This window comes from Macaca mulatta, chromosome 15 (genome assembly GCF_049350105.2).
Source record: "Macaca mulatta isolate MMU2019108-1 chromosome 15, T2T-MMU8v2.0, whole genome shotgun sequence".
Taxonomy (NCBI): domain Eukaryota; kingdom Metazoa; phylum Chordata; class Mammalia; order Primates; family Cercopithecidae; genus Macaca; species Macaca mulatta.
In genome coordinates, this window is record NC_133420.1 from 108,485,858 (window position 1) to 108,509,433 (window position 23,576).

The 23,576-nt window shown below is 42.8% G+C and overlaps 1 protein-coding gene and 1 long non-coding RNA gene across 2 annotated transcripts in view; one reads left to right on the plus strand and one right to left on the minus strand.

The window, feature by feature from the left end:
• The window catches only part of LOC144334736 (uncharacterized), a 72,960-nt gene extending 57,546 nt beyond the window's left edge, over positions 1-15,414 (plus strand). Inside the window, exons 3-5 of the long non-coding RNA XR_013404899.1 lie at positions 5,751-5,852; positions 6,290-6,367; positions 15,153-15,414. This is a non-coding gene — a long non-coding RNA (uncharacterized LOC144334736). The remainder of the gene's footprint in view (positions 1-5,750; positions 5,853-6,289; positions 6,368-15,152) is intronic.
• The window catches only part of GNA14 (G protein subunit alpha 14), a 224,379-nt gene that overhangs the window by 81,399 nt on the left and 119,404 nt on the right, over positions 1-23,576 (minus strand). Inside the window, 1 exon segment of the mRNA NM_001265908.1 lies at positions 18,033-18,217. Within this exon segment, the coding sequence (NP_001252837.1) occupies positions 18,033-18,217 (185 nt within the window).

The following is a 23,576-nucleotide window of genomic DNA, read 5'->3' on the forward strand; positions in this document are numbered from 1 at the left end:
TGGGACAGACCTTGCTGTTAGACTCCAAGAGTGTCCGTCAAAGGGTTCTTAAAGCTGCACAGAAAACAGGACAGCTCTGCTCCCTATGGGCCCCATTCTTCAGCTTCCTGCAATTTCAAGGCTCTGGGGATGAGGCCCTGGGGATGAGGCCTATTCCTCACTGAGTTGGAGAATGGGAAGCGTAACACACGTGTGTGTCCTGCAGAGATGGGAGAGACAATGTACACATCCCCCTTCTTCCTCTTGTGTTTTTCCCATCTGAATGAAACCAAACTCATGAGCAAATCTGGGAGTCTGAACAGCTTGCAGGTGAAAAGAGTTGAAATCTGTAACATAATCCAGGCAGAATCCCAAGTGGGCACAGACCACACGCCCTCAGAGTCCTCATTCATCAGAGGCCTGTCTTCTGGGCCTGCTCCCTCCTCCTCCACGTCTATCCCCATCTCCATGTCTGCCTCTGTCAACAAAACAGCCTATTCCTGTGGCCTCAGTGAGCTGCTGATGTGACTGATGCAATTCACATGGAGCCCTGGAGAAGCAATCAAAACGAACTTGGAACTTGTGTTTTAAGGGTCTGGTCAACCAGAAGGCCTCTAATTTGGCACAGAATGTTACAGATACTCCCCAAAGGCACAAGGTAGACCCTTGACAACTGTTTGATGAATGAATAACCTCATGCCTGTGCTGGCGTGGGCTCCATATTGGCTGCCTCCTGGCCCTACCCTGGAGCCTCCCTCAAGGTTTCTCTCCAAGAAGGAAATGGCTCAAGGTGACAGAGCCCCCACTGTCTGCTGGGACCCCACTGTCCCTCTCACTTTGCCCAGTGTTTCTTTCCAACCACACAAATCCAGACCCAGAAGCACAGGCATGTACACAAAAATATTTCCAGAACACAAACATAGCATTTTTTTAAACAAAAATCTGTAATAACATAAATTATACACTCCACAGCCCCAGGATAACTTCATGTGGATTTGAAGTCAGTGTTAAAGGGACTAGAGGAGTTTTAGTCACTCTTCTCAGAGTTACTACTCATATGTTAATTTTAAACTGCTACTATTTATTTTTAATTAAAATGTAGCATTTGGGTTTTTTAATGTTTATTTTTTAATAAAGAGAAGTAAAAAGGAGAAAACTAAGATGACTTATCTCTGCAGAGATAATCTTATTCTGTAGAGATAATCTCTATCCACATTTTTAAAAGTAAATTGAATATAACAGAAAAATTAACAGGGAAATTATCTTTTCCCACTCCATTCAAACGTAATCATTTTTACAGTTTCTTATTTCTTGAAAAAGTAACATATCTGTAACTATTTATGTATTCTTTATCAAAGGTATCTCATACACACAAAGGGATATTCATAAACACACAAACTTCTTTCTATACCTCACTTCTCTCATGCCTGTTATATATTGATAATCTTTTTATATCAATAAACATAGCTTTACCTCATTGTTTTTAAAAATTTAAGCATTTGAACAAATCCCTGCTAAAAGGCATCCCATTTAGACCACTCTCAAAATATACTATCCAGGTTTTATTTGATTTTTACTGGCACTGGTTTGAAGGTCACTGTCATGCTTTGATTGTTTCAATTAGCAAAATAAATGTGAAATAATCTCTGGCTTGTTTACTTCTCTTCAAGGAAAATAAAAAAATATTTTCTATGCAACTATTTCAAATCCAGTCAACAGAAGGTTCTTCAATCCTCAAACTTCATCCAGTGAAAGCACCAATCCTGATATATCTCTGGTTTCTTTGATGGCATGACCCCTTGTGTAAATATTGATAGAGATTATACTGACAGTTGTGTAGGCCAGCTAGATCCTAGCCAGGGAGAAAGGAATTTATGAAAGGCCAGGAGTAGAGAATTCAAGACAGAGAATCCCCCAATCTCCTCATTTAGTACTTTCATAATCGGATCATTAAATGATACCCTAACACTCTACAAGGCCTTGAATCACCCATCAAGAGGCATACAGAATAATAATTAGTAGCTCTGCCTGGGACATCAGGCCTCCTGGGCTCAGTTTCCCACTCTGACATGTGCTACTTGCATGATCTTGGGAAAGTTATTTACCTCCACAAACCTTAGTGCCTGTATCTCTAAAGTCGGGGCAAGTAATAGTACCTACATTAAAGATAAAATGATATATTTCCAATAAAGACTGGCATAGAGTGCCTGGCATGGATTCACACTCATTTTAGTGCCCAGGAGTATACACAGTCCCTGCCCTTAGGGAGCTCACGAAGTACTGGAAGAGACAACTGTGATGGGTCTACGACACAGCGGACACACTCAATAATTCCGTGAGGAGGCACAGCAATTGCATGACAGTCCTGGCCTCTGCCCCTTCCTCTCTTTCGTACCACTCTTCCATGTCATTAGAGGACTGCCCTGCTGGGTGAGGCCTGAGTCTTCCCGAACACATGGCGACCTTATAGCTAAGTCTACCACATTCTGGGTTTAGGACTGGAAAGTCCTCAATCCAGTTATGAGCCATGCTCTCTATACTTTAGCATTAACCACAATACATTTTGGTCACCTTATGCTTTGCTTTTTGGTCTTATCCTCAATTTCTTTAAAACTTGGTTGATGAAAAGGGTATTATCTATTGAATATCTCTCCTAGTTCATAAGCAAACCATTGTTCCCTTCAGCGCTGTTGGTTTTTTTTTTTTTTTTTTTTTTTTTGGCTCTCAGGGATTCTAAAACAGCTGTCTGGTGACTCTGCTTGAGAAGTCATCGTCAAACTTAACTTTCCCTGGAAGGGTACATTTGCAGCTCGACAAACACATCCCAAGGGCTAAGCATGGCCAATCCCAAGCTTCCCAAACTAGATTTAGGGCCCCATGCAAGGCTTTTTGGTTATCTTGCAACTCAGAAGCAGTATTTCTAATGGCCAAATATTTCTTTGGAAAAAGACAAATATGGCCATGTGGACCCCTGTTGCTTTTTGCCCAATACCACAGACCCAAAGTCAAGGAGGCAAAAATCTATCCCATGGGAGAATAGCTGAGCATGTCCTCTGAGGTTGCGGATACTATGGATACATTTGAGTTGATAATATTGTCTTCACACAGGGTTTTAATGTCATTGACTTCACGTTTATTTAGCCCGAAGGGATGCAGAGGTGAACCCGACATGATTCCACTTGGTCTGAAGTGGAAGAGATGCATAAATTAAGAATTATAATGTAATACGAAGGATGCTGGGCATTACAGGTACACTGGAAAGAGTATCTAACCCAAGGGAGGGTGGGCGGAAAAAGGTGTCAAAGAAAGTCTTCTGTGATTATCAGATATCTTATTTAAGACCAATACATGAAGTTAGCTATTTATGAGTGCAAAGGAAATCAGTTTCAGGTCGTTCCGGGAGATGGAGAACATGAGATGACAGTGAGGCCTGGGAGAAGCAGGAAACCACAATCCAATAGGGAGAGGAAATGAGGCTAGACACTGCGAAAGGTTCAAGAAAAGCCAGAATGTGGCCTTAAGGTCACCGGCATGGGCTCATAAAAAAAATCATATTCCTTTGCCCCAGGAATGGGTTCTTCAGTAGGTAGGCTTTTGGCAAACTGGCCTGCACCCATGTCAGGCACTGTGCTACAAAGGTGGGGAAAAGTAGGCATAGACCTTGGCCTTCATGCATTTTCCATTCTAGTGGAGGACAAGAAAGACTTGGGCGGGCAAAGAGAAAAACGAAGTAGAGAGAGGAGCATGTGGAAAAGTCCTGGGCTTGAAGGAGCATTGTGAATACAGGGACCAAAAGAAAGGAGGTCACTGTGGTTGAAGCTGAATGAGCATATGGCAGAGCCAGGTAGATGCTGCTGCCCAAAACCACAATGCTTGCAAAAATAATAAAAGAGAGCCTGTTGATCTGCTATTGGGTTCCTCGCCCTTAAAATGCCAAAACTATGATGTAATAAGTTGAGATTTCTAATGGTGTTCATCTGGAATTCAAAAGGTATTTGTTTGTTTGTTTATACATTGCCTTTGTCTGAGAGCTGGAGGAAATGGACATGAATAAAGCATTGCTCTTGAGGAATTCAAGAGTGAGCTGGTGCCAGTTTCCGTGGTTCACGTCAGTAATCCCAATACTTTGAAAGGCCAAGGTAGGAGGATCACTTGTGTCTAGGAGTTCAAGACCAGCCTGGGAAACATAGTGAGACCCCATCTTTGCAAAAAAAATAAAAAATTAGCCAGGCATGGTTGTTTGCACCTGCAGTCCCAGTTAGGAGGCTGAAGTGGGAAGACGGCTTAAGCCTGGGAGGTTGAGGCTGCAGTGAGCCATGATCATGCCACGGCACTCAACCTGGGCAATACAGCAAGACCTTGTACCAAAAAAAAAAAAAAAAAAAAAAAAAAGCTAGAAGACACAGACATGTAACAGAGTTTCACACTATGGGGAGAGATGGGCACTGACAGGGGCAGGTGGTACATGACCTGCAAGCAGAGAGAGTCACTGAAGACTTAGAGGTCTCCAGGAAACCTTTACTCAAGGATCTCCTCTTCAAGGCAATGGACCATTAAATCCTTGAAGCTCTGTAATACCAGACTAGTTGCCCATTTTATCTCGTCTTGGGCCCAATCTTTAGAAAGCACTCTTAGCTTGTGCTATTCATTACATTCGTATAACATATATTTGTCAAACGTCTGCTATTGCTATGGGTTAGGTCTCCTTGTCTAAGTTTCCTAGGTGAAAATTATTATTTAGCATTATCAGCCATTCACCATTCACATCAACCTTTAGTGGCAGAGATACCACCCACTAGGAGGCAGGGAAGCAAAACTGTCATAGATGGGCGTTCATAATCCAAGTAACACAGGTCAGCCGGGTACGGTGAATCACGCCTGTAATCCCAGCACTTTGGGAGGCCAAGGCAGCCGATCACTTGAGGCCAGGAGTTCGAGACCAGCCTGGCCAACATGGTGAAACCTGTCTCTACTAAAAATACAAAAATTAGCCGGGTGTGGTGGTGTGCGCCTGTAGTCCTGGCTACTCCGGAAGCTGAGGTGACAGAATCACTTGAATCTAGGAGGCGGAGGTCGCAGTTAGCTGAGATGGCACCACTGCATTCCAGCCTGGGTGACAAAGTGAGACCCCATTGGGGGTGGGGAATGGTAGGGGGGCAGGGGGAAGTAACACAGGTCTTGACCTGGCATGGGGGTTAGGAAGGACATCAAGTTACACTTTTGTGGACAGTGACAAGAGTAATCTCTGCCCAAATATAGAAAATAAAAACAAACCATTCTCACGACATTAATGACAACCTGTCTCTTAAAGATGGCAAAGTGAGGATCATGGTTGAAAAGAACAGGCTCTTGATTTCCGTTAACACAGAGCCCACTGTTGGGTGGACTCAGACGTGTGAACAGCCAGAGACAGCCAAGTGCCTGGTGCAGTTTGGACCTTTCTCTGCTAGTGAGTGAGTAGAGGAATCACAGAAATGGCACGTTGGTTAGGGAACATTTCCCCCCAATCCTTTAACCCTCTCATCGCCAAATTTAACAGAAATCAAGCAACCTGAAAAATATCATGGGAATTCTTCATCTTCCTGCCCTTCTGACCTGAGCTCTCTGTGAGTACTTTCCTATCCATAGGTGCTTGTTCTTGTGGTGTGGAGCGGGGTAGGAGTGCAGATGTGGATGCCCAGGTCCACAGGCAGGGGCCACTCATTCATTCATTCATTCATTCAAAAATAGGGAGCAAGGGGCCACCCATTAATTCATTATTTCAAAAATAGGTATAAAGAGCCAAAAAAGAGGTATCATCAACAGGAAGACAGTGAGGATGCACCTGTAAGCCACACACATTGGACAACACAGGTTCTTCACTGCAAGTCTGTGTATGTGTACTTCTAGTGCTTATCCTGGTACTTTTTTTTTGAGACAGGGTATCACTCTGTCACCCAGGCCAGAGTGCAGTGGTGTAATCATGGTTCACTGCAGCCGCGACCTCCCCAGGCTCAGGTGATTCTCCCACCTCAGCCTCTTGAGTAGCTGGGACTACAGATGCATATCACACTCGGATAATTTTTGTATTTTTTGTAGAAACAGGGTATTGCCATGTTGCCCAGGCTGGTCTTGAACTCTTGGGCTCAAGCAATCCACCTGCCTCAGCCTCCCAAAGCATTAGGATTACAAGTGTGAGCCACCATGCCTGGCCATATCCTCGTACTTTTTAAATATGTCTGAAAAGAACTCTTGTATTATATGAAGTAAAACAGCTTGTATTGACATATTATACATAACAGTGTACTTAATGCCGTGTCTTATTAACTAGGAAGCCCAATCAAAGAAGCTTTGGTGAAAAAGGTAGCCTGTTCAGGACACAGCAGAATGTGATTTTTTGCTTCTAAAGGTAGGTTACTCACACATTTAAATTTTGTAATGTCACCAGGAGCCAACATAGCCTTCCATGGAGGAAGGGAATAAAAACACGGAGACTTTTGGGGAGCTGCCCAAAACTGTTGAGGATAAAAATGACAGGGCAGGAATTTCACTTCAGGCCGGCTGTTGTCCCCTTCTAGCACACCAAGAGCTAACCTGGCCTTCAGAAGGAAGACTTCCTCATTTGGAGTAATTACTGACATTGTGGAGGGCTCCAGTCATCATGGACTCCAAATAATGACCATCATGGTGATAAAACCCAAAAGCAAAGGCAAATCTCTACATAACCTACCTGGGAAGACATTCTAGATCAACACAAAGCAGAGATACAGTGGGCGGGATCACACCCACTGGGATACAGCGAGGTGGCTCACACCTGTAATCTCAAAACTTTGGGACGCCAAGGTGGGTGGATCACCTGAGGTCAGAAGTTTGAGAGCAGCCTGGCCAACATGGTGAAACCCTATCTCTACTAAAAATACAAAAATTAGCTGGGTGTGGTGGCGGGTGCCTGTATTCCCAGCATTCGGGAGGCTGAGGTAGTAGAATCACTTGAACCTGGGAGGCGGAGGTTGCAGTGAGCTGAGATTGTGCCACTGCACTCCAGCCTGGGTGACACAGCAAGACTGTCTCAAAAAAAGAAAAAAATAAATAAAACAAAACCAAAGCCAAAAACCTTTTAACAATCTGTTTCTATCGGATTAGTGCATGCATTCTGTTTGAAACACATGTCACTTTCTCTACTACCAGTACAGAGCCTTGGGGAGAACTGGGGGCCACCACTACTCAATCATAATGGTCTCCCACATGCCATCTTTCAACCACTTCTACTGCCTTCAGGATAAAAGGAAGGCAGGTAACTTAGAGGCACTCAAAATACACGTAGAGTTATTCCTGTCGTCTTCAACCTTTTTACAATTAACCACAACTTAACTATGCAAATGACTAGAACACTAGTGGTGTTTTCTTAAAAGAAAATTTAGAAATGTCAGTCATCTTCTTATCCTTAATGAATTGTATACCCACACACAGAGGCAAATAACTTCCTAACCAGGTCATATAAATGGCCAAGTTACATAAACCAGCTCATATCTTTACTTCTAATTACAGATAGATAGAAAGTATCATTTAAAAAAAAAAAAAAGTGCCATTATTTTAAAATTTGATTTAGGGAAAATACAAAGTTAAATGTGAAAGGTATTTTACATCAGTTTTAGCTCATCTTAAATTAAACCCAACAGTGTTTTGGTGTCAGAAATCAAGGTTAAGCACACAAGATACAATGTCACAAAGCTCCCTGAAAACACTGTAGCTGCTAAAAAGAAGCATCAGTTAAAAAAGCAAACTGTCTTAGCTTCTAATGAATATGCTTTTTACTCTAAAGGCAGGTTTACTGATAAAACAAAAACAGAGGCCGGGCGAGGTGGCTCACACCTGTAATCTCAAAACTTTGGGAGGCCAAGGGGGTGGATCACCTGAGGTCAGAAGTTCGAAAGCAGCCTGGCCAACATGGTGAAACCTTATCTCTACTAAAAATACAAAAATTAGCTGGGTGTGGTGGCGGGCACCTGTATTCTCAGCTATTCAGGAGGCTGAGGCAGTAAGTAGAATCACTTGAACCTGGGAGGCGGAGGTTGCAGTGAGCTGAGATTGCGCCACTGCACTCCAGCCTGGGTGACACAGCACGACTCTGTCTCAAAAAAAGAAAAAAAAAAAATTAAAACAAAACCAAAGCCAAAAACCTTTTAACAATTTGTTTCTATCAGATTAGTTCATGTATTTTGTTTGAAACACATGTCCCCTTCCCTACCACCAACTTTTTTTAAAAAAAGCTTTTAAACAAAGTTAAATAATTCGTGTTCTCACTTATAAGTGGGAGCTAAATAATGTGTATACATGGACACAGAGTATGAAAGAATAGACACTGGAGACTAGGAAGGGTGGGAGGTGGTGAGGGAGGAGAAATTACTTAATGGGTACAATGTAGACTACTTGGTGATGGTCACACTAAAAGCCCAGACCAGGCGTGGTAACTCACGCCTGTAATCCCAGCACTTTGGGAGGCCAAGGCGGGTGAATCACCTGAGATCAACAGTTCCAGATCAGCCTGGCCAACATGGCGAAACCCCATCTCTACTAAAAATACAAAAATTAGCCGGGCGTGGTGGTGGGTGCCTGTAATCCCAGCTACTTGGGAGACTGAGGCAGGAGAATCACTTGAACCCGGAGGTGGAGGTTCTAGTGAGCTGAGATGGTGCCACTATGCTTCAGCCTGGGCAACAGAGTGAGATTCCATCTCAAAAAAATAAAAATAAAAAAATGAAAGCCCAGACTTCACCACTATGCGACATAGCCATGCAATAAAACTGCATTTTTACCCCTCAAATTTAATTTTTTTTAAAACTTTTAATACAGAGGGGATGCTTTCTAGAATATTTTGCTTAGGATACTGTTGCAGAGCTTATTAACCAGTTAATAAGCAAATCTGCCCCTAAATTCACCAATACCAGATGAACACCCGAATCCCTTGGCAGGACTCCGAAACAACCCCAGGAGGGGAATTTACCTCTTGGTACATGTTTGAAGCATTCATTGATCAGTGAAGTAACTGGATGTTCAGAAAAGGCACTTCTGAAAGGAGAACAGCACAGACACACCTCTGTCGCCTTTTTACCGCCAAAGAACTGGGGCACAGTTCTGCTGTGGGAAAGCACATTCTGAAGAATTTTGGATCTATGAGCATGTTCCTAGCATCACTGATAATGATTCTAACATTCACAAAAGGTGTGAATTATGACAGTGTTTCACATGTTCCCCTTTATATTTTAGGAGAGCAATATAAAGTTGAATGCTATTTTTATTCATTCATTCATTCATTCATTCATTTATTCATTTGAGATGGAGTCTTGCTCTGTTGCCTAGACTGGAGTGCAATGGTGCCATCTTGGCTTACTGCAACCTCCACCTCCTGGGTTCAAGCGATTCTCCTGCCTCAGCCTCCTGTGCTTGCAATTTAAAAGACTCAGAAAAATATTTCACATGTGTTGGATGGATGCATAAGTGTTCAAATAGAATGATGGCCTCACTAGTTTCCGGATTGTTTGTAACTTTGCAGGATCTCCCTTTTTCATTAGGTTTTAAAAGCATTTCTTTGGATGTGGTTGGTTCATACTCAGTTTTGAGGTAGGGGAAGAATTTATTAACATTTCAATGGTCAAATCAATGTTATTACTCATCACTGGCTCCCAAAATTCCTCCTATCCCAGTTCAGGCTTAAAGGGGAGTGGGTGGTTTAACTGTGATGGCAATCAAGAAGAAAATTCAGTTTCTTTCCATCTTATTCTTTCCCATTTTCCACACTCTTATATTTCAAGCTCTGATTACAGCAGTTTTCACACTAAAGCAAGCATTGATTAATCAGAAAACTGTTGGGATAAATGGAGAAGCTCCTGCCTAGAGTTTTGGTGGAGAATTTGTTGTTTGTTGGTGGTGGTGTGACAACAGGTAGAGCTCAACGGAGTACATGGTAAGAAGAAAAATGGACCATGTGATTTTTAATACCCACCAGGACGTGGGAAGCACGGCCCGAGTTTAACATTTGCCAGAGAACCAGCAAACCCTGGGCTACGGCCAAAGTTGGAACATCGGCCTCTGTGTTCCCAAAGGTTCAGGCAGAATCTGAATTTTTCAAATTGGATGAGGAAGTGGGATGGAAAAATATATTTAAACAGGTATTTTAAAAAGTAGAACATAAAAGCCTCTTAAAATACTCCCAGCCCCGAGAAACTCTCCAATAAAAAAGTGACAGAAATTGACCATTTTCACTGAACTTTGCCTGATTTCCTCACATGCGTCTTTAAGAAATTCTCCTGAAATTCTCCTGGAAATTCAGCCTTCCACTTTCTGAGAATGGAAAGTAAATCTGGAAGAATTATTTATGCATACATGTGAGATTTTATCGAAGGGCTTTCTGGTGTTAGAAATATACTCTCCCATGATCCCACCCCCAAAATACCACACTTGATTGCTTAAATGTGAAGTTAGATATTTGATGCTTATGTTTTTTACTTGATGAATTATCTCAGTAAATCAAAATATGTATTAATGATTAGTAAAAATACAAACTATTTAATTTCCTAATGTCTTTATTTACTCACAAGCAAAATCATATGGTATATATACATTTTTGAGATGGAGTCTCGCTCTGTCACCCAGGCTGGGGTGCAATGGCGCGATCTCGGCTCACTGCAACCACCGTCTCCAGGGTTCAAGCGATCCTCCTGCCTCAGCCTGCAGACTAGCTGGGACTACAGGCATGTGCCACCGTGCCTGGCTAATTTTTATATGTTTTTTAGTAGAGACAGGGTTTCACCATGTTGGCCAGGCTGGTCTTGAACTTCTGACCTCAGGCAATCTGCCTGCCTCGGCCCCCAAAGTGCTGGGATTACAGACGTGGCCCATACGGTATTTTTATTATAAACAAAACCTACACCTTCAACCTGTTATTAACACAATCTGCATCTCTGATTGCCTTATCCATCAAAAGGAAATTACGCTTTCTAGGTAGCAACAGTAGGAGAAGGAAGGCGAGAAGGCGCCACTGATGTGATTTTGAGAGAATGAGGTGCAGCTTCTTCCTCTGCCCCCGTCCACATCTCAGAGCTGGAGCTCTGGGCATGATGCTGTGCTCTGTCCCTGAAAGACTCAAAGGAAACAAACAGCATTTGCTTTTGGGTGGAGATTAATTAGGTCATTCCATGGAAAAGACTGCCAGAAATCTCCCTCCCTGCTGTGGAAAGGTTAACAGGAAAGCAGAATCCAAATTGAACCCCTTCAAATTATGTCAAGACACATATTTATCAGTGGTTCTCGACCCTGGCTGCTCAATCAGAATCACCTGGGAGGGACCTACAACTCAATCCACATGCTCAGGCTGCCTTCCAGAGCATGAACTCTTGAGTCTGTGGGGATGATACTCTTGGCCTTGGCCTAACAGCCCCACAGGTGATTCCAATGTGCAGCCAAGACTGAGAATCATTGTTTGGGATGTTCTAGTGCCTGATAAACCCAGCAGTAGGAAGAAGAGGAACTTCAAGGGACTGAGTGATAAAGGCATCCCCTTACCCAAATGTGGGACCTGCAAAAATTTCAAACAAAATTAGCAGAGGCCTTGTGAGTCAATTCAATTAAAAACATTCAACCTTTCAAGAGTGGTGGTTGACCGGACGGCTCAAGTCCATAGTCTCAACTGAATTTTGAATGCAGCAAAACTTCTAATGGAAGAGCAAAATGCTTTCTGAAGACAAATCCAGTCCTCACACTTCTAGCAACATTGCCTTCTAAATTAGATACTTAGAGTGGAATGGCAGGCAAAATAATCCCCTTACTGTTTCATTATTGTATTTGTCCATTCTTGCATTGCTAAGCAGAAATACCTGACACTGGGCAATTTATAAAGAAAATAGGTTTAATTGGCTCATGGTTCTGGAAGCTGTACAGGAAGCAGGGTGCTGGCATCTGCTCGACTTCTGGGGAGGCCTCAGGAAACTTACAATCATGGTGTAAGGTGAAGGGGGAGCAGGCACATCACATGACCGGAGCAGGCACATCACATGGCCAGAGCAGGAACAAGGCAGGGGAGGGAGGGGGTGCCACACACTTTCAAACAACCAGATTTCATGAGAACTCACTCACTGTCATGAGGACAGCACCAAGAGGATGGTGCTAAACCATTCATGAGAAACCACCCTCATGCTCCAATCACCTCCCAACAGGCCCCACCTCCAACAGTGGGGATTACAATTCAACATGAGATTTGGGCAGAGACACAGATCCAAACCATATCAACTATTAACTCTTCTTTTAAAAATTTGTTTTGGTTCTTGTCATGATTGCCCTTACAATTAAAGTCCCTTGCAAATATGACATGACCCCAGTGTAGTTTAGCACTCCTATAAGCAGAGCAGAAGGGCAGCAAGGGAGCTAGGGTCACCTGTGAAGAGCCCGTAGGCCTTCTTTTTTTCTAGTGATTACTGAATATGGAACTAACGCGTTTTTGAGATGTCAGGTAGCGCTGACCTTTGCCCTTGGGAAATTCTGTATCTACATCATGTGAACAGATACTACAGAACCTTTAAGGGGTTCATATTTTTTTCCTTCACTGTGGGACAGGACTAGAATGAGAATTTCCCAAGTTCAAGAGACTGCAAACAGCAAAAATTATGATGCTTTTCAGGCTTCTGTGAAATCATCACAAGTAAACATGAATTATAAACTAACAAGACTTAGGAACCCTGCCACTGAGCAAATGCCTTTGTAATATTTATTCAAGAAGTCATAAATTTGAATTGTGCCCATAAAACACTCTTGAGAAACATTCATAAAAATTAAGGTTTATCAACAGAGTGAGCAAATACATATGAATCATTTCTTTCTTAATAAAATAAGCAGGCGCCGGGCGCGGTGGCTCACGCCTGTAATCCCAGCACTTTGGGAGGCCGAGGCGGGCGGATCACAAGGTCAGGAGATCGAGACCACGGTGAAACCCCGTCTCTACTAAAAATACAAAAAATTAGCCGGGCGCGGTTGTGGGCGCCTGTAGTCCCAGCTACTCGGGAGGCTGAGGCAGGAGAATGGCGTGAACCCGGGAGGCGGAGCTTGCAGTGAGCCGAGATCGCGCCACTGCACTCCAGCCTGGGCGACAGAGCGAGACTCCGTCTCAAAAAAAATAAAAAATAAAAAATAAAAAATAAAAAAATAAAATAAGCAGGCAAGGTATAAGAAAAAATCTTCAAGGCTATGTCTTAATTGAAAAAACATGTTAGTTAAAAAAAACAAATGCGGAACTAAATTTCTGATAAATTTCCTTTAATAAGTGGCCTGTCAAGTAATAGGCAAAGACTTTCAACAGCCTAGCTGAGCAATAATCTCACTAACAATTAAAATAAAACCCTCTAAAACCACTTTTAATTCTCTTCTACATACATAAGAAAATGTAGCTCTGAAACAGAAACAGAAACAAACGGAAAAAAACAGCAGATAATACAGAAATACTCAGCAATAAGAAATGAGGAGAAGACTGCACCACTGTGAAAATAAAAGCTAAAGTTTTGTTCATCCCTGCCATAACTAATCGTTTCAAGTTATACAATACTTTGTAAAGAAGATAACATATAGCATGCCTCCTAAACTATCACTGAATACGACTGAACCACTAATCATTTTATCATTTTATGACCTAAGCATGGTACTTTGTTACAGTTTCATGTTTGGAATCAAGACTAGCCCTGAGAAAAAATGATTAGAAATAATAGCCACAGGAAAATGATAGAGAATAAATTGATGAAAATGACCTAAACAAGTAATAAAAAGAAAATGAGCCTATTTCTGATTTTTGAACTTGCCCCAATAATAACCTTGTGTTTCTCGAGGGTCATTTAATTTGTAAATCACTTCCTTTTGCTCATATTGGCTTATAAAGTAAACAGAGCATGTCTCATTCAACAGATAAGAAAATAGAAAAACAGAAACAGTACAGCTTCCCCAGGACCAGGGTCAGCAAAGTACAGCCCATTGATTAAATCCATTCATGGACTGTGGATTTTTTGCATGGCCCATGAGTCAAAAATAGTTCTTACTATTCTCAACTGTATTCTTAACTTACTATTCTTACTATAAATTCTGTAAGTAGAGTTTATAACTTAGCCACACTTATTTGTTTACTTATTAGATATTGCCTATATCTGCTTTCTGCACTACAACAGCAGAACTAGGTAGTTCCAACAGAGATCATATAGCCCACAAATATTGACTCCCTGGCCCTTTACAGAAAAGTTTGCAGACTCCAGCCCTAGACCCACAGTGGAACCATGAGCAAAGCCCAGATTTTTTAGAGCCAATCCAGTGTTCTTTCCATTCCACCTTCTGCCTATCCTTAAGCCATTTTAGCATTCAGTTCATCTCAGGTGTCTGAGAAAGTTTATACAACAGGAATTGAGATACTTGAGCCAGACATGGCAAGTAAGGAGGAGACAGGAGGTACAATGGACTTGTATCCTAGTTTCACAGTCATGGATGGAGAGGAATCCTGCCCGGGATGGTTTGTACCCAGAATCTCACCCATATCTAATTTAGACAATGAGATTTGGGATTTTTTGTTTGTTTGTTTGTTTTTAAACAGAGTTTCACTCTGTCCCCAGGCTGGAGTGCAGAGGCACCATTCTCAGCTCACTGCAACCTCGGCTTCGCAGGCTCAGTGGATCCTCCCACCTCAGCCTCCCGAGTAGCTGGGATTACAAGCATGCACTATCACACCCGGCTAATTTTTGTATTTTTTTTTTTAGAGATGGGGTTTCACCATGTTGCCCAGGCTGGTCTCAAAACCCTGGGCTCAAGAGATGGCCACTCACCTCTGCCTCTCAAAGTGCTGGGATTACAGGCAAAACCCACTGTGCCCAGCCTGATTTGGGACTTTTTGAGTTGATATTTGGATTAGAATTAGGGTCTTAGAGTTGATGCTGGAATGGGTTGACTTTTAGGGATGTTGGGATGGAGTGGATGTATGTTGCACATGGGATGGACATGAATCTTGGGGAGCCAGAGGAGTTGAATTGTGTTCCCCCGAAGCTCATGCTGACCCAAAACTTCAGAGTGTGTAACCTTATTTGGAAAGAGGGTCTCTGTAGATGCAAGCAAGATAAGATAAGGTCATACTGGATTAGGGTGGACCGTAATCCAGCGACTGGTGTCCTTATAAGAAAAGGGAAATTTGGACACAGACCCAGAGAGGACAGTGCCGTGGACACACAGACACGGGGGAGAATGCCAGACGAAGGCAGAGGCAGAGGTTGGAGGCAAGTGTCTACAAGCTAACGGACAGCAAGGATTTCCAGCCACCACCAGAAGCCAGGGAAAGCCGGCAACAGATTCTCTCAGAGCCTCCAGTCAGAACCAATCAACCTTGGTTTTGGCCCTTTAGCTTGCAGAACTGTAAAAACAATAAATTTCTGTCTTAAGCCATCCAATCTTAAGTACTTTGTTATAACAGCCCTAGGAAACTAATACAGATTAGCGGGCAAACAGAGATGGCCTAGACAAAAGAATTAAGGTCAAGAGAAAAGGAGACAGTGGTAGATGTCAAACCACATAAAACCATTTTGTTTAAAATATAAACTAAGTACGTCTAGAAGATCAAGAGGAAAAACAAAACAAAAGCAAAAACCTAAAGCCTTGATAACTAAGCTGATTAGGTTTTACAAACGCTGCTGCCAACGTAAGCAGAAGTGGCTTACACATGAGCCTTTTCTCCCCAGTGGGTCTGTTTACAAACCCATCCTTGAATTCCAAGCTTCGCCCAGTCACCTCACCACGACTGGTAAACAAAACGCATTTTACAACAGGGGAAAACAGATGAACTGAAATCACCCCCAAGAACATTCCTGCCATGCCACTTCTCTGAAGTAATCTTAAATCTCCACAGAAAGCCTAATTTTGAGAGTACATTAGAAAGGGTAAGTAAAAAAAGAACTGTACCTTTTCAAAAAGATACAGCAATGTTTAAAGGAATCATCTCAGTCACTTCTAGAATCTCCTAGTGGCTCAGTGTGTGCCTCTCACCTTACTTCACACCAGATATACGGTAGGCCAAGCTTGTCCAACCCATGGCCCCTGGGCCACATGCAGCCCAGGACAGTTTTAAATGCAGCACAACACAAATTCATAAAACAGAATGAGATTTCTTAAAACAGAATGAGATTTTTTGCAATTTTTTTTTAAGCTCATCAGCTATTGTGAGCGTTAGTGTATTTTACGTGTGGCTCAAAACAATTCTTCCAGTGTGGCCCAGGGAAGCCAGAAGATTGGATACCCTTGCTGTAGGTTAATTCACCCCACACAATTTTTTTGTTTCGTTTTGTTTTGTTTTGTTTTTTGAGATGGAGTTTCACTCTTGTTGCCCAGGCTGGAGTGCGATGGCACAATCTCGGTTCACTGCAACCTCCACCTCCTGGGTTCAAGTGATTCTCCTGCCTCAGCCTCCCTAGTAGCTGGGATTACAGGTGCCCACCACCATGCCCAGCTAATGTTTTGTAATTTTAGTAGAGACGGGGTTTCGCTATGTTGGCCAGGCTGGTCTCGAACTCCTGACCTCAGATGATCCACCTGCCTCAGCCTCCCAAAGTGCTGGGATTACAGGCGTGAGCCACCGTGCCCGGTCCACCCCACACAATTTTTAGCATAACTCTGTTGCAGGGTGAAATTGTAGGCAAGATGTGTTCCTTCATTTCTTCAGGGCTGCAAGGACATGATGGTAAAGACATAGATTGTAGAGATGAGGTAAAGGTAAGTCTAAAATTTGGGGCCTACTGTTTTTTACTATGTAATCCCATAAAAATTTAAATTGATTGCTTTAAAACTTTTTTTTTCCCCCTTTGAGACGGAGTCTCGCTCTGTGGCCCAGGCTGGAGTGCAATGGTGCGATATTGGCTCACTGCAAGCTCCGCCTCCTGGGTTCACACCATTCTCCTGCCTCAGCCTCCTGAGCAGCTGGGACTACAGGCACCTGCCACCACACCTGGCCAATTTTTTGTAGTTTTTAGTAGAGATGAGGTTTTACTGTGTTAGCCAGGATGGTCTCAATCTCCTGATCTCATGATCGGCCCGCCTTGGCCTCCCAAAGTGCTGGGATTACAGGTGTGAGCCACTACGTCCAGTCTTTTTAATCATATATATATATGAGTGTAGGTGCCACAAGTTCATAATAAAGTTGTCCTTAGGGGTCCATATTAAAGCCCATGCAATTCTGGCATTTTACTAGCTAAATTCCTTTTTCACAGACCCACGAGAGACCCATCTGACACAGAATTTTTCTCTTTATCATCATGTCATGTTGTAATTTGGTATCAATTATTTTAAATAAACTCTGATTTCTAATATAGTTGCTTAATGAACTCAGACACAGTATTATTCTCCTTTGGATTTGCATTCCAGTGTACCATATAAAATTTTATTTTCCTTCTCTCTCATTCCTGCCTCATTATTTTCCTCCGGTTTTCAGCAGATTTTTATTTTAAATAACTGGTGGTGAGGGGAAAGCAAACGGCAGCTTGACACCAGCACTTTACGGAAGCACATTGCTGGCTGAGCCGTTAGCATTGTTCTCATGAGCCTTCGCTTAGTTCCCAAGATGGGTGAACTCCCAACACAAACAAACAAAACCCACTGATTTCTCAGTAGTCTGCACCAATTAGTGAAAACATTTCCTGAGACTGGGAATTCTTGAAACGCTGGCCACTGTAAACCCAATGTCCCCATGGCTCCAGTGAAGAAATTAACTGGGTCTCTAGGCAGAAAGAGAAAATGTATGACTTCCTTTTCTCTGCGCCGGAAATAAGCAACCTAAATAACAGCCCAAACTTTGGAATCCCTGCATGCTGGGTAGCCTCATGCTAGCACCATGAGAGAAGTCCTGCAGAAAGAAGACCAGGGGGTAACTAAATTCCTCAAACTCCTCTCGATGCCACCCCAGGGATCAAGAGCTTCTTCTGGCATCTGACCAAAGCACTCAGGGAATCTTTGTGCTAACCAGAGTGGGCAGGCACACGTTCACAAATAGGGCAAGTACCCGCTAAGCACGTTACCTTATTCTGCTCACACACATATTGTATCCTTAGCGTGTCCATCGCTCTGATCATGGCTTGCATGGCGGTGAATATGTTTTGGTAAACCAGCTTCGTGAAACCCTTTCTGTCTTCATCGCTGTAACCAGACCCATGGATAATTCTCATCTGCTTGATAAAGGTGCTTTTCCCACTTTCACCAGTTCCTATGAGACAAAACAAGTGGAAAACGCTGTCATCAGACTTCCAAAGGAACACACGGAGAAACAGAGGACCTCCTGGCAGTATTAATCCCCATCCCAATTAATAGGTTGATGGGTTGGATTTGGAAGGGACTGCCAAATGGTTATGCAGTTTTAGGCTACAGAGCAGTGCCAGCCTAAGCCTCGGGCAAGTGCCACCCTCAGTCCAGGGAAATGCTTCCCCACATCCTTGCCCTAAGTCCTTGAAAGAACAGGCAACCATGTCTGAAAGACCTGAGCATTTGAGGGCTTTGTCACTGAGAAGATGGCAGGGGCCGTGATAGGGCTGCTTCAGAGTGCAGGGAGGATTTGAGCCATAGAACATTTGGAGGAGAGAAAATGGTTCATGAATCAGTCAACTCCTTCCTTTCAGATAAACAAACATTCTTCATCCCTGCACAAGAAAGCACCGTTTCCCAGTGGTGCCAAGTGTCTATGTGCTTGCTTCTTTTCATGTCTCAACATGCAGTTCAGGAGGTCCTCGAAACTCACAACACTTGCACATAGCAGCCAAGGAACACGTTAGAGTATGAAGCCATCCCTGTTGTTCTTAAATGTGCATTACAGGTCCAGATAGAACATATGTGAAATATGACATCAAAACTCTATATTCATATTAGATTGAGAGTTTGCTTGAAAAGGTAGTAAAAGTTGCAGTATAAGTGACAGAAATTTAGACAATAGAATTAAAATATTTGCTAATATTTTCTTTGATAATTTATCATATGACACCCCTTTACCATGTTTGGAACATGATGGGTCCTACTCATGGCTCCTCACAACCACTTGATGAAGAATTTGCTATTGCTGATACAGTTCAGATCTGTGTCCCTACCCAAATCTCATGTTGAATTGTAATCCCCAGTGTTGGAGGTGGGGCCTGGTGGGAGGTGATTGGATCATGGGAGTGATTTCTCATGAATGGTTTAGCACCCTCACCTTGGTGCTGTTCTCGTGAGAGTTCTAGGAAGATCTGGTTGTTTAAAAATGTATGGCACCCCTCCCCCTCACTCTTGCTCCTTCTCTGGCCACATGAAGTGCCTGCTCCCCCTTTACCTTCCACCATGATTGTAAGTTTCCTGAGGCCTCCCCAGAAGCTGAGCAGATGCCAGCATCATGCTTCCTGTACAGCTTGTGGAACCGTGAGCCAATTCAACCTCTTTTCTTTATAAATTACCCAGTCTCAGGGATTTCTTCATAGCAATGTGAAAACAGGCGAATACAATTATCATCTTCATTTTGCAGATAAGAAACCTAAGATTCTAATTGGTTAAATAATCTCTGCAAGCTCACAGTAGGCAAGAGAAAGAACTAGGATTTACTCAGAATTGAACTACAATGACAAACTCGATTAGAGAAGAATGTCTTGGTCTGATCTAAAGGGGACACACCTGAAGTTCACAGTCACACACTGAACCTCAAACCTCAGCCAACCCACTGTCTTGCAGGCTCAGGTTGCTGGGGCACATGGGAGAACCCCCAGACAGGGAAGTGTCCACACTGTCTCACTGGCCTTGCTTCAGCCTCCAGAGATAGGATAGGTAGACACTGTCCTCCCATTTCAGACACCAGAAAACTGGCAATTAGGGGATGAGCCAAGGTTGGGTGCAGATGCAGACTTGCAGGGCTGGAAGTCAGGTGTCAACGCCTTGGCCTTCAACATTCACCACAGACGTCACATACCTTAAAAAGGATTTCCTTCTCCTGTGTGCCACCAATAGTTAGCCCTACCTGCTTAAAGCCCTCAAAGTGCCTTGGATACCCAGAAGCAGCACATAGCCTAAATGCTTGCTTGCAGATACATCTCTCACCACACCTTTCATCCAGGAAAGGCAGGGCCCGGAATTCACACATTTGGGTACCATGAACAATGTGCCTGCTTTATAGAGAGCACTCAAAGAAATGGTCAATGAAGGACTGAATGGAACAAACATGAGAAGTCAGCAGGTTCCTCCATAGGTCTTACATCACAGACAACCTCAGAAAAATGAGACATGAATTGAACAAGGATAAACTGTGATGCGACCATGTGCCCCTGGGAACCACCATTTCGTAATGACTCTTGGCTGCACAAACCCTATATGAGAAGTGAGAACCTGTAGAAAGACCTTATACTGTCCAGGCTTGGTTCAAAGTCTCAAGTCAGATTAGCTCTCTACTCCTGCAGCATCTTAGAGTCCCTGCGTGTGACTATGATACTGCCATGTCTTCTCTTATTCCACCCAGCAGAGCTGAGTCCAATCCAGTGCTAGATTACCCCAAACAAACATTAATATGGCTACATTTACACGTTGTGAAGCTGATATGAATGCAGAGATTATGTAATCACCCCAAGGCAGGCTGTGGTTTATGGTCCTCATGCCAGAAAAATCACTCAAGACACATCCCAAAATCTAAACTAACAGAATCTTTTTGCTAATAAGAGTCATTCACTTACAATGTTATTAATAGTTAAAGCTAACCCCACCACCAGCCCCAAACACACAAACCCATTTTAAAAGCCACTGATTTTTGCTTTCAGACATGGAGTATTTCAAAAAGTAAATGTTAAAAGTGATTTTAAGGGTTCATACAAGAGAAGATATAGATGTATTTGATAAATACCCATATTTTAAAATATACTTTAGTTTTAAATTGTGGCTGTTCAAAGAATTAAAAAACCAAATGTGGGGCAAAAAAGGGGCAGGATAAAGGCAAAGAAAAGAGACTGAAAGACACAGCACTGAGGGCTAAGGTTGAGAGAGCAAAGAGACTCACTGTGTGGAGGTCCTCTTCTTTCATTTAAGCCTCAGCATCACCCAGTTTTTGTTTTGTTTTGTTTTTTGTTTTTTTTCCAGGAGGGAAATTGAAAATCAGATTTTAAATTGGTTGTCCAAGGTCACTCAGTTTGGAAGTGTTGTGTCCTGGGTCCAAATGCAGGTTTGTGTTGGTATATGCACTTCATAGGACAGCACCCCTAGTTATGAGCTAGTTTTACACTGCATATTTCCCCCAAGTACATGGTCTCATCCATCGTTCCTATCAACTTACGTGCAGCCTTCACCTGGTACAGAGATTCCAACCCTTGAAACTTTACCTTTTAGCCTACAGAGATCTGCTGTAAATAAGTGGTCCCAGCAGCAGGTGAGTGCACGGGAAGGTAGATGATGGCATCATTCTCTCTATAATGACAGCGGTGACCAGGACCACAGGGACGAGTTAAACTCAAGCTAAGGATCTCAGTTGAGTTTCCTCACTTGTTCTAAACAGAAACTCAACACTCAGACATCAAGTGTAAGACTGTTCATTTATTCACAAAAAGCAAAAGAAAAATCCAAAGGGTATGATTTTTAGACTGAAAATTATTGGTGATTAGAGGACTGGGTGACTTAGGCGACTTAGATTCTACATCCTACCTAAGTACCTGTTAGAATGTGTGGTTTATTTCAGTAGCATGGGTCCGCTCTGCCTTGTTTCTTATCTCTTCGTGAGGAATTTCTCACCTGCACCCCCACAAAATGCATGTGCTAGGTGGAGGGTCCTCTGCAGCCTGAACAGCTACACACAGCGAAGAGAACAGGAACCCTCACCCTGGCAGCAGCTTTTTGGTTTACAAGGACTGGGAGGTCTTTTAACTGAAAGGTGAATTTTGGTGTCTGGTTCCAAAGGGATTCACTTAGACGTAATGGGGCTAGGAGTGGAGGGGTCACAGCCCAGAGGGCTTGCAATCCTGGACCCAATCCATAAAATCACAGAGTGAAAGAAGGAATAAAATTACAATTCCATCTCTAGACTCTGTTTCAAATATAATTAGGGGAAATGGCTCTTCTCCATTTAGTTTTTCTCTGTTTTCTCTGTTTTCATATTTGAAAATAAAATCCAACAATGGTAATAAGTACTTTTAAACTTTCAGCATCATCTAGAGCCTGCCACATATATATTTTGGAGACAGAGTCTTGCTCTGTTGCTCAGGCTGGAGTTCAGTGACGTGATCTCAGCTCACTGCATGCAACCTCTACCTCTGGGTTCAAGCAATTCTCATGCCTCAGCCTCGCCAGTAGCTGGGATTACAGATGTGCGCCACCACACCTGGCTAATTTTTGTATTTTTAGTAGAGACAGGGTTTCGCCATGTTGCCCAGGCTGCTCTCAAACTCCTGAGCTCAGGCCATCTTCCTGCCTCGGCCTCTCAAAGTGCAAGGATTACAGACGTGAGCCACCATGCTTGGCCTGGCGCTTGCTGTATTTGAGATAGTTGCTCACCATCATCCATCTGCAACTGTCTTTTGTCATAAAATCAGTGGCAAACTTCTGGGGAAGGCACCCTGGCCAGTAACAGATTCACTAGAAGACTTAATGTCCCTTTCTCTACATTGATCCTCTCTGACCTCTCAGCAGGCAATAAAACTGCTCCTGATCTAAGGCTCTCATAATCTCCCAAGTCTCCTGCTATACAGGTTTGCCTTGGATCCTCTGCCTCCCCTCTCCCCCTAAACTTGGGATATTTCCTTTTCCAGGGTAGACACTCAATTACTGGTTAAACTGAACATAGAGACCTTGCTAGTTGGCACATACAGATAATTTCTTTTCCATCTGAAATTAAAACTCACCTCTACCGGCTTCCTGCTTACTGTGGGTGAGAGCTGGGAGACTTTGACCTTGCAGGTTGGGAGTTTTCCTACAAGACACTTGCTCCTGGCCTTCCATTCGTCTAGCACTTCCCAAACCTCAATTATTTGTGTACCAACCTTGTGATTTTTCTCATACCCATATGTCACCTATGTGATTATTTAATATTTAGCTTTATTATTTCAACAAACTTGTAACGAAAGGAAACCTGTCATAAGTAAAAGACCAGTATTATTTGCCACGATCAAACTAAATGTAACAAAATAAATGACTTCAGCAATATTTCAAATAAAAACATCCTGTCTATCACCAGTGATCCGGGAACCACATTGGGAAAATCATACATATGAATTATCATTTCTTTATGTGAAATTTACCCGTTTACTTTTCATGCCTAAAGGAGATTCCCCCACTCTTCTCTCTAGAGTCTTCTGCAATTCTACCCGTGAACCTCATCCCAACACAAAATAACCAAGGATTGAAACTCATGTCAGTACAAAAGGCCTTTAGGAACCAGGAGGAAACAGAGGCCAAAGCAACATAAATCTTTCCTAAGTGATAGTCCAAGGACATCAAAACAGAAAGTCAATTGTTCTAATGTTTACATAAAATTCAGAGAGACTGCCTCCCAGAGAGCCCAAGCAGGCTGATAAAGCTTCCTAGATAGGAAGCATCATCTCCCAATTGTCTGTGATGTGTTCCGAAACCATCGTGAG